The 14,505-nt window shown below is 57.8% G+C and overlaps 1 protein-coding gene across 1 annotated transcript; it reads right to left on the bottom strand.

The window, feature by feature from the left end:
• Positions 1-829: 829 nt before the first annotated feature.
• LOC119100380 (unconventional myosin-If) lies at positions 830-14,319 on the bottom strand. Its single transcript, XM_037223480.1, has 20 exons — positions 14,282-14,319; positions 12,713-12,876; positions 11,875-11,982; positions 10,891-11,216; positions 10,439-10,606; positions 10,025-10,195; positions 9,257-9,423; positions 8,515-8,652; positions 8,033-8,182; positions 7,496-7,640; positions 6,993-7,159; positions 6,354-6,471; positions 5,013-5,168; positions 4,356-4,495; positions 3,807-3,955; positions 3,258-3,388; positions 3,030-3,085; positions 2,540-2,647; positions 1,987-2,054; positions 830-1,638 (listed from the first exon to the last, which is right to left on the bottom strand). Exons 1-20 carry the CDS (start codon positions 14,317-14,319, stop codon positions 1,562-1,564), a joined length of 2,745 nt encoding a protein of 914 aa, XP_037079375.1. The 3' UTR covers positions 830-1,561.
• Between the last annotated feature and the right edge of the window lie 186 nt (positions 14,320-14,505).

A 14,505-nucleotide genomic window follows, 5' to 3' on the forward strand; every position in this document is an offset into this window, starting at 1 on the left:
CGCGCTGGCTGCGGGGCTCGCGCGTGCGGGGCGGCCAAGCGGACGGCCCTGGCAGCGTGCCGGCATCCGTCTCGATCTCCTCTGCCGCAGTCTGCTCCCGCGGTCCACCTGCGTCACTGCTCTGAGCGTGAGAGGTTTCATGAAGCGTGGATGCGCCTTGTGGATGTGGGTTCCGGACCGACGCCGTGTTCGTCCAAAAGGCAGCGGGGTGGAAGGGGGGGGGGGGGGCAGAGGAGCCTCTCCGAATCACAGCCATCTTTTGGTCCTCCTTTGCTGGGCGTTGTCTCAGACGAGCGGCCCACCGGCCGCCGGCGGTGTGTCTGGCCATCCGACGACCCCGAGCGGCGCCGGTCCTCGACCGCTCAGCGTCCCTGCTCAGGTCGGGACGGGACTGACGCCCGCGGCCGACGGCCTGGGGGCGCCCGGCGCAGATGTATGGGCAGCTTGGACACTGCGGACGCTGTCCGCCGCGGCGGAGCACGGGCGGAACACAGCGACGGAGCACAGCGGCGGCCCCTCGTGTAGAGCGCGTTCCAGGGGGGGGGGGGGATGTGCTTGCAGCCAGGCGAAGTGTTCTCGGTTGTGGCCTGTGTTTTGCAGTTGTTCGGACGGACATGGAAGGGATTTTCTTGGGGTGGGGCGGGGAGAGTGGGGGGGGGGGGGGGGGGGGAGAAGGGAGAAACATCACATCTGTTCGTGCCCAGGACCACTGGATAGCTGGGGACAGGTTACCGTCTTGCCGTGTTCCGTGTCTCCCACCACATTCGTATCGTACAAACGGCGCCGCGCCGCCAGCTGCACGTTCCCTGCCGAAATCAATACACGTCTCCATTTCATACGTAGCGACTTTATACGTGCGTGGACACTACGACGAACGAACACATTACCGCGTCGGTGCATGCGAGGATTAGGGCACCGAGCACCGCGGGGTCATCTCGATGGACTAGCGCGAGCGGCACGAACTCCTCGACTGACGGCACTACTGGGACGATTACCCGCACTTCCGTCGTCAACTGTCGCAGACGGTCAGGCAAGCAGCACACCACTCCATGCGTTACAAGATTACGGCAGTTTTGAAGGCTACGGTCGGTTCTCGCATACTAAGATACACGTAACGTACTCGTACAATGCACGCGGCGCGCGGGGCGGGCGGAGGCAGACACCGCCGGCGACCCGGACAATCAGGCGCCGCGCTATCGCGCAGTCGGAACAGATTTGACATTATCGGCGCCGCACGTAACAAACGCCCCCCGCCGCAGACCGCGGGTTCGGCTCGGCCTCCGCGTCTGGAGGGGAGGGGGGGGGGGAGAGGGAGGTCCGGGCACTGTCCCGAACACTGCTATATCACAGACGAGTGTAGACAGGAGTGCGGTGCTGGGAGGTCACGGACGCGCCGCGGGCTCTGGCCGTGCCAGCTCGTGCCAGCTCGGCCGGCGGGTGACCCCGCCGCTAAAGAGCAAGCTCTCGGCCTTCCACCTCGGCTCCTGGCCAGGCCGCGGCGCCGGCTGCAGCGTCTGACCCAGCGGTGACGCTCAGTCACGGGCGCTGAGAGCGGTCGCGCTCATATCTTCTCGACGTAGTTGCCCGGGAAGAGGGCCTTCTTGCCCTTGAACTTCCCGTGCCACCAGCCGGACGCGTCTGCGGGAAGCGGCGAGGCCTGTCAGCTGGCCAGTGACGTCGTCATCGGGGTTTCACGACACACTCGGCTGCTGAGGCCGTATGACGTCGCCTGCTTCTCAGCCTGGCGGGAGGGCGGCACCGCGCGGAATCGAACCCCAGACCCCCGGTTTTCAGGACGAGCGGCTGAGCTGTCCGGCATCGCCTCGCGGACTCAACAAAACGTAATCCAACAGCTTCGGAAGGGAATATACGCTGCTGACCGTGTGGGGCAGCTGCGTGTGGTCATTGGGCGACAGGAGCCCAGGCCCTCGTAAGTAAACACGTGTCTGCCTCAATATACGCGGACGTTACAGATGCCTCGCTCACCTTCCTGCACAAGCTCAATGATCTCGCCCTCCTCAAAGCTGAGTTCATCGACGTCCTGAGCCTCGTATCTGCAACGCAAACGTCCATGTCCGTCAAGGCCTCCCGCGTAGCCTAGCCAACGGGCGTGTGAGCATGCTGTGGTCGCGGACGAATCACGGCGATGGTGTGGTAGTTGCGGTTGCATATTTGCTCAAAACGGATTCGGACGTGTTTGTAATATCAAAGATTGGTTTTCATGCGTCCTCCAACTAACACTGGGTCGCCTGATTTTTAACTCACGGAACCTATTCTGGAATCGTTACACTCTCATTCAATCCGCGTTTTGCCCTGACATTGAACGAAAGCGCGAGGGAAACGTGATGGATTCGTTACGTATTACGGTCAAGTGCGCTAGTGCCGTAGTTGGTACAACTAAATACAGGGCACCGCCGAATGCAGCACTGGTGGGTATTAATCATACCAGGCCGCAATGAGTAATAAAATAGCTACGATACCCTGCCCTGACGGCTAGCACGTGAGCCGAGCACAGAGGTCGTCCAGTCGGGGGACGCACCTGTACAGCGCCCGACACTTGGGCAGCGCCGGCTGGCGGGGCGCCGGCTTCGGCCGCCCGCCGCCCGGCACCGGCTTGTCCGGCTGGCCCACACTGGCCCGCTTCACACTGCGGAACACGGCACACGGTCAGCGCAAGGACGGCTTCACACTGCGGAACACGGCACACGGTCAGCGCAAGGACGGCTTCATACTGTAGAACACGGCACACGGCCATGGAAAGAGCAGTTTCACGCGGTATAACATGTAACAAGATCAGAGGAAGGACAGCTTCACACTGTCGAACACGGACAAGATTAGAGGAAGGACAGCTTCACACTGCAGAACACGGAACAAAGTTCGGGTAACGACAGCTTCACGCTGTAAAACACGGAACAACCCCAGAGAACGAATAGCTTCACAGTGCAGAACGCGACACGAGGTCAGGGGACGGACAATTTCACTCTGTAGAACACGGCACCAGATCAGGAGACGGCAGCGCCGGTGCTCACCCGGCCACACCGGCGTCCGGCGGACGCATGAAGGTGAGGTCGGCGGCCGCCGGCGGCCGGCCGCGCGCCGGCTGGCCCTGCGCCGGCGGCCGGCCGGAGGTGGGGCCGCGGCCGCCGCGGGCCGCGCCGCTGCCGCTCGCGCGCCGGGCTGACGGCGCGCGCCGGTCCCGTCGGAATCGAGTAGGTGGTGGCGGCCGTGACGCGCGGCTGGCCGGGCGGCGCCGGCCCGCTGGGCGGCGGCGGCGCCGCCTGCCGCACTGACGGGCGGTGTGTCAGGCCGCGCCCCGCGCCCGGCGCCGGTCGCTGCGGCAGACGGCTGCGCGGGTCTCGCCGCCCTGTCGACCGCGTCTCCGAGGGCCCTGCGCAGCGGACGGCGGACGTTAGAGTGTGTCGGACCCGGTGGTGGCAGCACACGGGGCAAGGGGCGGCTGTTACGACGCTGAGATTGAGGCATACTACTTGTTGTGACAGGTTACATCTACCATGACGCTATGTACTTGTACGAATACAAAGAACGGATGCGGAAATAACCTTTGCTCCACGATTAGCGTCAATTGGGAAAAACATGGAGAAGCAACGGTACGTGACCCGGCAAGGTGCGATCATATTCAAGCTGTATCCGTCTGCACATCCACATCATGAGCCGACAAATCGCAAGGGCCACGGCGAGTTCAAATCCGACCAATTCAAATCAAGTTCAAATCTGACGACTTTTATCTTGAAGCCAACTGCCGCCCTGCCACCAGACACAACAAGCCGCACTGCGTCCAGGCTCACTTGAGTTTTTGTCCAGTCCAGCGCCGATGGAGACGGTCAGCTGCTTGGCGTTGACCTTCATGACAGCCAGGTTGCCCTGACCTCGCTCAAAGTGCACGTGACGCACGCCACCGCCGCCCCAGCCCTCCTTCTTCACTTTGAACTCCACCCTGCGGCGCGTGGCCCCGGTCATCACACGACCGGGCTCGCCGGGAACCTTGAGCTACACCAGGCGTCGAGGGGGGAGAGGGGAGGGGCGGGCGGCCGACGGTCAGGACGTCCCAGCGGCGCCGGGGGAGCGCTGGGTCACACCACACGCCGAGGAGCGGAAACAGTTGTTGCGCTCATTGCTCACGTGATGAGAAAGATCAGCTGCATTTTGGAATAATCGGTGACGATTTGACAAGCACTGACCTGGTCTGTGAACTCGCTTTGGGCACGTGGTATCATTGTTGAGATAATTGAGCTGGCAATTCTCTCTAAGTGTCACCGGTCACTGCTAAAAAACAGCGATTTTTCAAATAAGAATAGAGGCCATGCAATATGCATGAGCCGGTAAGGAAATCGTACTGTGTTGCAAAGTTGATGATGATGTTCGAGCCAATGCTTTCATCGCACTTCTTCTTGAGCACCGTCAGGAACTCGGTCTTGAAGTTGAGCATCAGAAGGCTATCGTACTGGTTCCGCACGTGTATCACCAGAAGGTCGTCCTGCGCGGGACAAGAAAAGAAGTCACATTCATCCACGACATGACATCAACATCCATCAACCTCTCCGTAACACAATAATCCATCAAAGGGTCTGGGGTCTGGTGCTCCCATAGTGAAGTGGTTGAGCTACACATCTGGGAAACCAGAGGTGCGGAGCTCGATTCCCCGCAGTGCCCGTCTTTCCGACCAGGATAAGAAGCAGCTGACGCCACATCGTCTCAGCGCTGAGTGCGTCGTAAAGCCTCAAGGATTACATAACACGGATCACCCATAGCCGTGAGTTTCAGAGCAGTTCCCAATGTTAAGGGAGCTAAAAGGACTCTTTGGTAGAATCGTCAACGCTCAGAAACCGTATCTCGCAATTCGATCATCGTGTAACTGTACTACAGCTCTCAGCTCGTTCGTCACGGCATCTACCATCCCCAGCGCGTCCAACAGCTCTCCTCCTGCTGGGGTGTGGACCGACGGTGAGCCAAACTCCCCTCCCCTCGCCGACTGGTCACTACAGCACACATACCTGGTATGGACTGAGTGAGATGTGGCTTATCGACGGCAGGTCGATCTTCCTCTTCACCACCTCCACCAGCCGACCTTTCTGCGGCCCTTTCTTCACCTTCTCCCGGCCCACCAGGTACACGTACTTGGGCGTCAGGATCAGGTCCCGCTTGCTCGCCTGAGAAGTGCACAGTGCACGTACGCCCGTTAACGGTATGGTCGGCATCTGACCGGAATTAAGGCCCGTTAGGCACTGGATTCAGTAGCGAGTCAAGGAGACGGAGACGGAGACGGAGACGGAGACAGAGACAGAGACAGAGACAGAGACAGAGACAGAGACAGAGACAGAGACAGAAACGGAGAAGGAGGCGGAGAGAGAGAGAGAGAGAAGAGGAGAGAGAGAGAGAGAGAGGAGAGAGAGAGAGAGAGAGAGAGAGAGAGAGAGAGAGAGCGAGAGAGAGAGAGAGAGAGAGAGAGAGAGAAGAGAGAGAGAGAGAGAGAGAGAGAGAGAAGAGAGAGAGAGAGAGAGAGAGAGAGAGAGAGAGAAGAGAGAGAGAGAGAGAGAGAGAGAGAGAAGAGAGAGAGAGAGAGAGAGAGAGAGAGAGAGAGAGAGAGAGAAGAGAGAGAGAGAGAGAGAGAGAGAGAGAGAGAGAGAGAGGAGAGAGAGAGAGAGAGAGAGAGAGAGAGAGAGAGAGAGAGAGAGAGAGAGAGAGAGAGAGAGAGAGAGAGAGAGAGGAGAGAGAGAGAGAGAGAGAGAGAGAGAGAGAGAGAGAGAGAGAGAGAGAGATAGAGAGAGAGAGAGAGAGAGAGAGAGAGAGAGATAGAGAGAGAGAGAGAGAGAGAGAGAGAGAGAGAGAGAGAGAGAGAGAGGAGAGAGAGAGAGGAGAGAAGAGAGAGAGAGAAAGAGAGAGAGAGAGAGAGAAGAGAGGAGAGAGAGAGAGATAGGAGAGAGAGAGAGAGAGAGAGAGAGAGAGAGAGAGAGAGAGAGAGAGTAGAGAGAGAGAGAGAGAGAAGAGAGAGAGGAGACAGAGAGAGGAGAGATTGGGGCATCAAGCCTGCAGCGCTGACCGCTGACACAATGCGCGGAACGCAGGCTCCAGCAAAGTGTACGCCACGATACAAATTCGATGAAGATGCAAGCACCACAGCTTTACATGGGCAAATCCATTTAAACCTCTTTTCGCCACCTGAGTGCACTCCTCTATCCCCGCGGTCGTCTCTGCCAACCCCCCGGTCGTCTCGCGAACCCCGTGGTCGTCTCTGCTAACTCCGCGGTCATCTCCGCTAACGCGCAGTCGTCGGCCGGCGGGCGGCCCAGTCCGAGACTCGCCCCGGCCGTCGACAGCGGCGGCACGGTACTGACCTTGAAACGCCGGTCATACTTGACGACCGTCTCGGCGAACTCGATCCTCTCCCGCTTGCCGATCAGCGCTCGCAGGCCGGGCTGGTCGTCCATGCCGATGTAGTCTCCGACGAAGTGCCTGAGGCGGCGCGGTCACCGGTCACCGGTCACAGGGGGAGGGGGATCCAGCCGACGCCAAGAGCGGCTCGCGGGGCTACTGCGTCAGAGACGCTGACTAGCACGACAATTACATGCGCTGGATGAATAACTGTCTTATCTTGAAATAGGACATCTCAGGTGTGAGATGATAGCAGGAAACGCGTGCTATTGTGCAGTCATTGCTCTTGTGCACCATACCCAACACAGATACAATACAATCAAGGCTAACATGGATAACCCGAGTGAGGCTGGAGCCTCCCCATCCTATAGGAATTTTAACATTTTTCGGCGCCCATGCCACTCACAAGAGAGCACACTGAAACAGCTGCTGCAAACGCATCGCCCAGCCGAGTAAACAAAGCCACTTTAACCGCACAACACCAGTGACAGCAAACGCAGCTTTTGCAATTGCAAACCATCTGTGTCGGCAGTCACAAATTACAAAAAAAGTAGCATGCGTCAACTGCGGCACGTCCCAGCACCCGCGGCTGTTAGGCGTACCGGTTGATCGAGTGCTCACGGCGCTCCTTCTTGCCGTAGAACAGGTCGCTCGCCTCCTTGCGCTGCTTCTGGCGCTGTTTCTCGGCGAAGTAGCGGCGGAACGCCTTCTGGATGACCCGGGCGAAACCGTCGAACCTCCGCTCCCGGATGTCCTCCAGCTGGAACAGCTGACAGCACAGGCGAGCAGGCGGTCACGCCTACTGTGGGAGGTTCACGCGGAAAAACGAGCCACGCTATCCAAAACCACTCCAGTTTTAACCATTTCGCCAGACGCAGGGGCAGAAAATTTCGGCCATTGAACGAGATGGCGTCCAGAGAAAACTGCCCCGAGATGACGTCCAGAGAAAACTGCCCGAGATGACGTCCAGAGAAAACCGCCCTGAGATGACGTCCAGAGAAAACTGCCCAGCATGTACATGCTCATCCGCATCCACTACAGTAGCTGTCAGACGTCAAACCAACCAGCTGTCACCCTCGCCAGGAGGCACGGCCGCCGCTCTCACCGACTCCGGCGCCTTGATGAACACCTTGGTCTTGCCCAGCTGGAACTGGTCGTCGTCCATGCGGACGGCGGTCATGATGCGGTGGATGCCGTCGCGCGGGTCGCCGCGCCACCCCGGCCACGTCTCCTTAGTCAGGATGGCGTACCTGCCGGCAGCGCGGGGTCAGCGGGGTGACGGCACCAGGTCAGCCGGGCAGCGGCGACGCCGCGCTCCGAGTCGGTCTCCGAGGCACTACTCACGCCGGTACGGCCGGCCGCCCTTCAAGCGCTGTGCACACCGCGTCGGTCTTCCCACGATCCGTTTGGGTATGACTGTGGGCTTCAACCCTTCGCTTTGTGCTTTGTGGGTTATTGTTGAAGCTTGACCTCAAACACAGTCCATTTCAGTGGCTAGCCAAAACAAACCCACAGCCCCTTCCCGCTCACCCCCAAACGAAAACAAATACGGGGACTTGGCGTCGACAGCCGGCGCCTGGCGTCGACGACCCGCTCGCCGTTTGAGGGACTTGTCGAGGTTCCTCTCTCTGTCGAAGCTCACCGTTTGAGGAACTTGTCGAAGGGCCGGCGGTAGGCGAAGCCGGCGCGCCGAACGCGGATGTTCTCCTTGAGTCCGAGGTACTCCACCTGGTGTTTGACGCGGCTCTCCTCCCAGTCGCCGGCGCGCTTCGTCTCGTTCGGCTTGATACAGCTGCCAGAGACCCACAAGGCGGTCGTCAGGCACGGCCGCGTGGTGCTCATGTGGAGAGGTTGGATGTTTTGATTTTCCACGCAAACTTCGAAAGTCTCGGAAATAGCACGGAACACTATTGTCTGTTCGATGCAGAGAAAGTTCCTAGTGCCCTGAAGACGGTTAATCAATGCACAATAATCTCGCCAGTTCGCTAGTGTCGGCCAATACTAACCATCCCCCGCTAAAACAACAAACAGTGCCTTCCAGTGACCGCTACCCCGCCAAAGTCCAAACAGGACCTTCTGCAGTCACTGCTTTCATCGGCCCGTGAGCACAGCCGCCAGTCATACCGGATATAGTGCGGCGTGCTCTTCATCAGCGTGTCCATCAGGATGTTGGCCTGGCCGCGGATCTTGGAGCCAGCCGTGGTCGGCCGCGACTTGCTGCTCTTGGAAAGGTTCTCCGGGAACAAGCTCCGCAAGAACTCACTGCCAGCAGCGGCGCATGTCTAAGAGCTGGCAGCGCACACAGCGCGCGTACATACTTCCGTAGCGATGTCTCCAAGAGTGATCGCCGAGTGTAAGATCATTTCAGTGCCACTCGAAAGGTTTGCCGAACTACACAGGCTCGGTATGCAAATCATAGCAATCGTATTAATCAGGTGAATAACTATCACAAAAGACGAGTGAAATCTGACACGATTCGATAGCTTGGTGCTGCTAACACATGCCGCACGCAGCGCAAACAGGATGGTATACAATACAGCACATCTCGCTCAGCGGTGCGACATGAAGCGGCTGCTTCTCCAAGCCCCTCGCCTCCGCCAGCGTCGCGCGACACTGTGGTTGGGTCCCGGGACGCGGGCCTCCTCCCTCCCATCCCTGTCCTACTGCGTTATGTGAACCTTGCTTTCCAGACCGTCTGCAGTGCACGCCGCGGTCGGTGCCTTCCGGGCGTGCCGACGCCGCGGGGAGTACCAGCCCTTGACAGATGATAAGCGGTTCCCGAAGAGCGAGGATAACCGATGCGCGGAGGCAGATGGGACCTGCCAAACGATCCGTTCGGGCTTCGCAGCATCTGACCTCGACGTACCTCGTGCTGGACTGCATCACCTCCACGATGTCGTTGAAAAGGACGTCCCTGTTGCGCTCGCAGAAGCCGTCCACATCGTAGCTGACCTTGCCGGCGTAGTGGTGGATGATGAAGCCCTCCTTGTTCCTCTCATAGTGCTGGTGGCTGCTCATCACAGAGTCGAGGTGCTGTGGCGCGGGGGCAGTCCTTAAGGCCGGCCAATTACAACAGCACACATCCACTCACAGGCGTGAGTCTCCAGCCTGCGCTACTGGACGTGTGCAGCTGTCGTTTACATAATCATTGTGATGACTATGGGGCTCATTGCAGAAGCTGACCGTTGTGGAGCTGCCACCACCCTTGGAAAGCCCTCTTCTTTTTGTTATGATGCTAACGAAGGGAAATGCCTGACTGAAATGCGGGAGACAGCTGCATGTAACACAACTACTGGTAATGGCCCATGGTGCCAGTTAACGTATTGGAAACAGCGTAGCAGGCGTCTGTGGGCGTGGCGGGCATGAAACGGGCACCACAGGCGGGGGGACGAAATAGAGGAATTATTTGTGGAGCATATCTCGCGTTTTCACACGAGTCACGCTTTTCATCCCCTGACTCACAGCGACAGTGGCTGGGGAGTCACTTTCTCTATCTATGGCAGCTGTAGTCGGTGTCGATAGCAGGTTGCGGTCGGCTGCCTCCATAACTAACGACTAGTAGCGAGCATCATCGTCACGGTCCGGCCCTTGCGTGACCGGAGGGAGGGGGGGGGGGGCTGGGGGCGGGCATTACCGTCTGCAGGTCACGGTCGGCCCCCTCCGTGACGGCGTGCATCTTGGCGCAGATGTCGTCTACCACCAGCATGATGCCGGGCGGCCGCTTGGCCTCGATCAGGTCGCACACGATCTTGTTGTTGAAGTAGTCGATCGGCCTCCACTTGATACCCTCGCGGACGTACTCCTCCTGCCGGCGGCATGGTCAACAGCATCAGCTGCAGCGGGAGCTCCAGCGACGTGATTAGCCTCGGCGGCCGACTGGATGGCCCTGGACCCACTAATTAGATATCTCCGCCTGATCTAGTTCATGGAACTAGCAGCGCCGATTGCAGCCACATGTAGGAACAATGATGAGTTTAAGCCCGCTTTCATAGAAACAAAGTTAGACGACTTAAACACGCAAATCTTGAGGACTTGAAGGAAAACAAACCTGCTCGGCCTTCAGAGTGAGCTCGATGAAGATTTGCTGCAGCTTCTCGTTCACGAAGTTGATGCAGAACTGCTCGAACCCATTCCGTTGAAATATCTCAAAGCCGTAGATGTCCAAGATGCCAACGTTCAGCCCTTCTGTCTGAGTATGCATCGCATCATTCACGGTCTGAAACCATCAGACAGACAAAATTAGCTCCAATAACCAGAGTAAATGCAGCTGAAATCTTTCACTGCGCAAGCATTCAAGTCCGGACGCCATACAACAACTCACAACACGACTTCTCATTCCTCAGAGTGGAGAGTTTCCGTTCCTCCTTCTATCACTTCTGAGCAAACCCGCCCTTCCACCCCCCCCCCCCCTCCCCGTCCGCAGCAGGCGTGTAGCACCGCCCCTCCCCTCCACACGGGCCGCCGCCGCCGCCGCCGCCGCCGCCGCCACCGCCGCCCTACCTTCACCAGGAAGTCGAAGAGCCGGGAGTAGAGCGCCTTGCTCCAGGCGTCACGCGTGTAACACGCCTGCTCCACGTTCAGCGTGACATCAATGCGGTCCGCCTGGCCGCCCCAGCGGCTGTCGAACACGCGGCTGAGCAGCTTCTTCTCGAGAGCCTCCTCGGCCACGCCCAGCAGGTAGGCCGGGTACGACAGGTACTCGCGCCCCTCCACGCGCGCGTCGTTGCCGTGCTCGGCGAACGGCACGTTGCCCATGTGGAGGATGGCGGCGACGGCCTGCAGCACCTCCATCTGCTGCTCCTCCGACAGGCCCATCACCGACATGGCTGCGGTAGCGCGGCGGGTCAGCTCACGGCACCCGGGCGCGCCGCGCCAGGGCGCTGGCGCCGGGGAGTGGAGCTAACAGCTCAGGGCTGGTGTGAATGCTACAATGGTCATTTCATGATGATGTTGCAGCGGACTGCCTCCAGGGCAGGACACCTCCCAGGTTATAAATGCGATGCACCTATGATTGCTGTCAGGTACATGTAACTTTGTTACGACCATCAGCGTCGCGATCTTTGACGCCCACTGACGCTCTTTGGTGGCCAGTGCACCGGACGGCATTTAATGCATCTGGAACCGACGAACTACCGATCCCAATCTGACATTCTAGCCCTGTGTGCTGCAGCCTCCACCCTCCCCCTCCCAGTAAACGACCGCAAGCACCCATACCAATGCAATAGTGTGCGGTTCTGAGGACACGCCTTCCAGGACGCTCTCATACCTTCAACAGGTCCGGTCATTCTGAGCCCTGACCTTCCGCAACGCACGCGGTTATCACATGTTCACGTGACTCAAACGGGGCCTTCACTACAACATGACTCAGCCTTTCAGCAATGCGGCGGTCACCACAGCCTGGTTGAGTGTGTCGCTGCAGGGGGGGGGGGGGGGGGAGCTCCGCGCGGGACGTCAGTACCCCGCCGCGACGGTTCCGGGCCGCACCTCTGAGCGTCTCCTGGAACTCGTGGGCGTCATTCGTGCCGTCCACCTTGTACATGCTGGACTGGTTGAGGAAGGCGAAGTAGTCCGGGGTCGTCAGGCCCAAGTCCTCTGTGAAGACGCGGGACGGTCAGCCGCGCAGAATGTCTCCTCCGAAGTGGGGAGCTACATCGCATTGTAGGAACAGAAGGGTTTATTGTGCCCCTTGATACCAACGGTGATGGTAATCCCGCAACAGAACGTTAAGTAATTCCCCGTGCAAACCTGCATAGTATCCGCTACTTTAACGGGTTTTCCCTTAGCTTGATCGTACCAAGCGCAATACATTGCAGGTCGGTAATTAGATGTCGTCATCGCTGTTCAGGCAACTGATTTTAATTACGATTAGAAGTATGTCTTAGGTTGTGAAAGGCTTTAAAAAATAATCGGATGACGGGTGTACCACTGCCCTAACGGCAAGCTTCCATCCTGCAGGACTAGTTTCACAATTACGACTGAGAACACCGCTGAGGTGACGCCGTAGGATTTTCTATAAAAGTCCGCCTGCAGGCTTACAGCAATCGTTCCACCGAAATAACGATATTCTCGCACAAGCCTACTTGGTCAGTTCACGTGTACCAGCGACGAACCAAGAACTCACTGCCGCGCTGGCTTCAAGATCTGTCCGGTAAAAGTGAATGCCACAGAATCCTAAGATCCACGCATCTCAAACCGGCTTGGATGTACGCGTACTGCGGCGCGATCCCGTGCAGATAGTAACGGATCAGATCCGGATAAAACAGCTGAGCGAGCAGCGTGCGACCCCAAGCGGCGCAGCTCCCGGCACACACGGAGCACGTACGCTTCATGTCGTTGGTGCCGCCAGCCAGCAGCTGGTAGAAGATGTGGAAGTTTCTCTCGCCCTCGTTCTGGTGCACCACACGCGACTTCTCCAGCAGAAAGTTGGAGATTTTGCCGCCGATGGGCTGGCCGCCGCTGCTAAATTGGAATCTCCACGTACTTGCCCTGCAAGGAGCCGGAGCCGGCGTGAGAGCGTCCGGGATGGTGGGCTCCCGCGTCGGGTGCGCAGGCTCCCGTGGGAGCCGCCCGGAGCCGGCGGCCGAGGCGGAAGCCGCGCAACGTGTCTCACCAGACGCGGCTGGACCCGCCGGCTTCGTGAGCCGCACGCCTATCATCCAGCCTGCTCTTCTTGGCGCTGTTCAGAGGGATGTTCTTGTATGGACAACACATTCCAAATGGTTTTCATCGCCTCACAAGCAAGGCGCGCATACATACATTCGCGCCTATATACATCTCAGTAGTGGTTTGGTGGTTTGATGTTTAAGGGCGCTTTGGCATCTATGTCGTTTTGCGTCGCACCCTAAACAGGGCATGTTTTTGTGAGCGGCCGGCATCCGGGCTTGTAATGCTGGGTAAGGTTGTATTTGGGCACACCGAAACGATCATTAAGCAGTGATGTTTCAGCTCACGAAGTAATTTTGTCATCGCCCTTTGCAGCGCGATAAAGACATAATTCCAGAAGGATTTCTGTCGTGCCGTAAAAGGGCATGATGCGGCACCACGTGTCAAGGTTGTAAGTTGCGGCTGGTGCTGGGGAAGCTTCATTCAGGACAAACTCACCACGCGAAACATTCATTTCCTCTTCATATTTTCGCTTTGCTTCTTGCGAGATTTTCTCGAGGGGACCCTTCGAGTAGTTCAAATTCGAGAAAGGAAAATGAAGGGGGGAAGTTATATCGTAGAATGTGCGAAATTGAGTCCTGCAAAAGACTTAAACTACATAACCGTTTTGTATCTCATTCTCCCTGGAACCAGTACAAAACTGAGCCACAACAAAAAAGTTGTTTCCACCCTCTAGTCTCAAAAGAAAATATTGCCATTTTACGATTTGATTTCGGCTGTAACGCCACTGGCTAACAGCTGCCACAATGAAGTACCACTTAGTGGTGTTCGTCTCTTATGGGACGTCACAGTCAACAATTCGCAAAACGATTGCAGAAAATGAAATTGTTGTACACGAATGCTCCAGCTGAAAGACATATATGTCCATGCACATATGTCTATCATTACGCCATTTAGTATGCATATTAAACGAATGAGGAGAGTACACCGTACTGACCGCAAATTTCTACATAGAATAGTATAAAAGATTTGGTGGATCACATCCGTTTCATCTTTGTTCAAAACAAAGTCGGACGAACGTGGGAAAAACATCAGACGGTCGTCGAAACCAAACGGAAGAATGCATAAGTTAACTTACTTCATGACGAACGACGTTAACATCTCAACCACAAATTGGTGCGTGGGAAGCCTGACACAGGAATGCGGAGAATTCCCCTCAAGCCATCCCGACCTATTGAATTCGTCCAAGCGTGAGCATCCATTCATCCGCCTGGCCACACGCGCCCACCCATCCTTACATCCATTCGACGGCGTGAAAGGATCCATCTTGTACCGTACACGCAGCCTAACATCGACGAGGTCCGGTGGGCGGGGGGGGGGGGGGCGGGGGGAGCACTCTCAGGGCCAGCAGACCGTCTCGGGCGGCGGTAACCGGCCAGCTCCGCGCGGCGCCCCCTCCAGCCGGGCAGGACGCCCATCTGAGGCCACGGCGTGCCTCTGGAGACACCGCTC

Source organism: Pollicipes pollicipes, unplaced genomic scaffold (assembly GCF_011947565.3).
Source record: "Pollicipes pollicipes isolate AB1234 unplaced genomic scaffold, Ppol_2.1 Scaffold_4881;HRSCAF=5763_pilon_pilon_pilon, whole genome shotgun sequence".
In the NCBI taxonomy this organism is placed as follows: Eukaryota; Metazoa; Arthropoda; class Thecostraca; order Pollicipedomorpha; family Pollicipedidae; genus Pollicipes; species Pollicipes pollicipes.

Bases quoted from the DNA above. Each gene is read 5' to 3' on its own strand.
- LOC119100380 (XM_037223480.1), bottom strand. From the start codon at position 14,319: ATGGATCCTTTCACGCCGTCGAATGGATGTAAGGATGG. The intron at 12,877-14,281 runs GTGGGCGCGTGT...GGCTCCTTGCAG, and splicing joins TCGAATGGATGTAAGGATGG to GGCAAGTACGTGGAGATTCC. The intron at 9,424-10,024 runs GTAATGCCCGCC...CCCGCGCCACAG, and splicing joins CCGACCGTGACCTGCAGACG to CACCTCGACTCTGTGATGAG.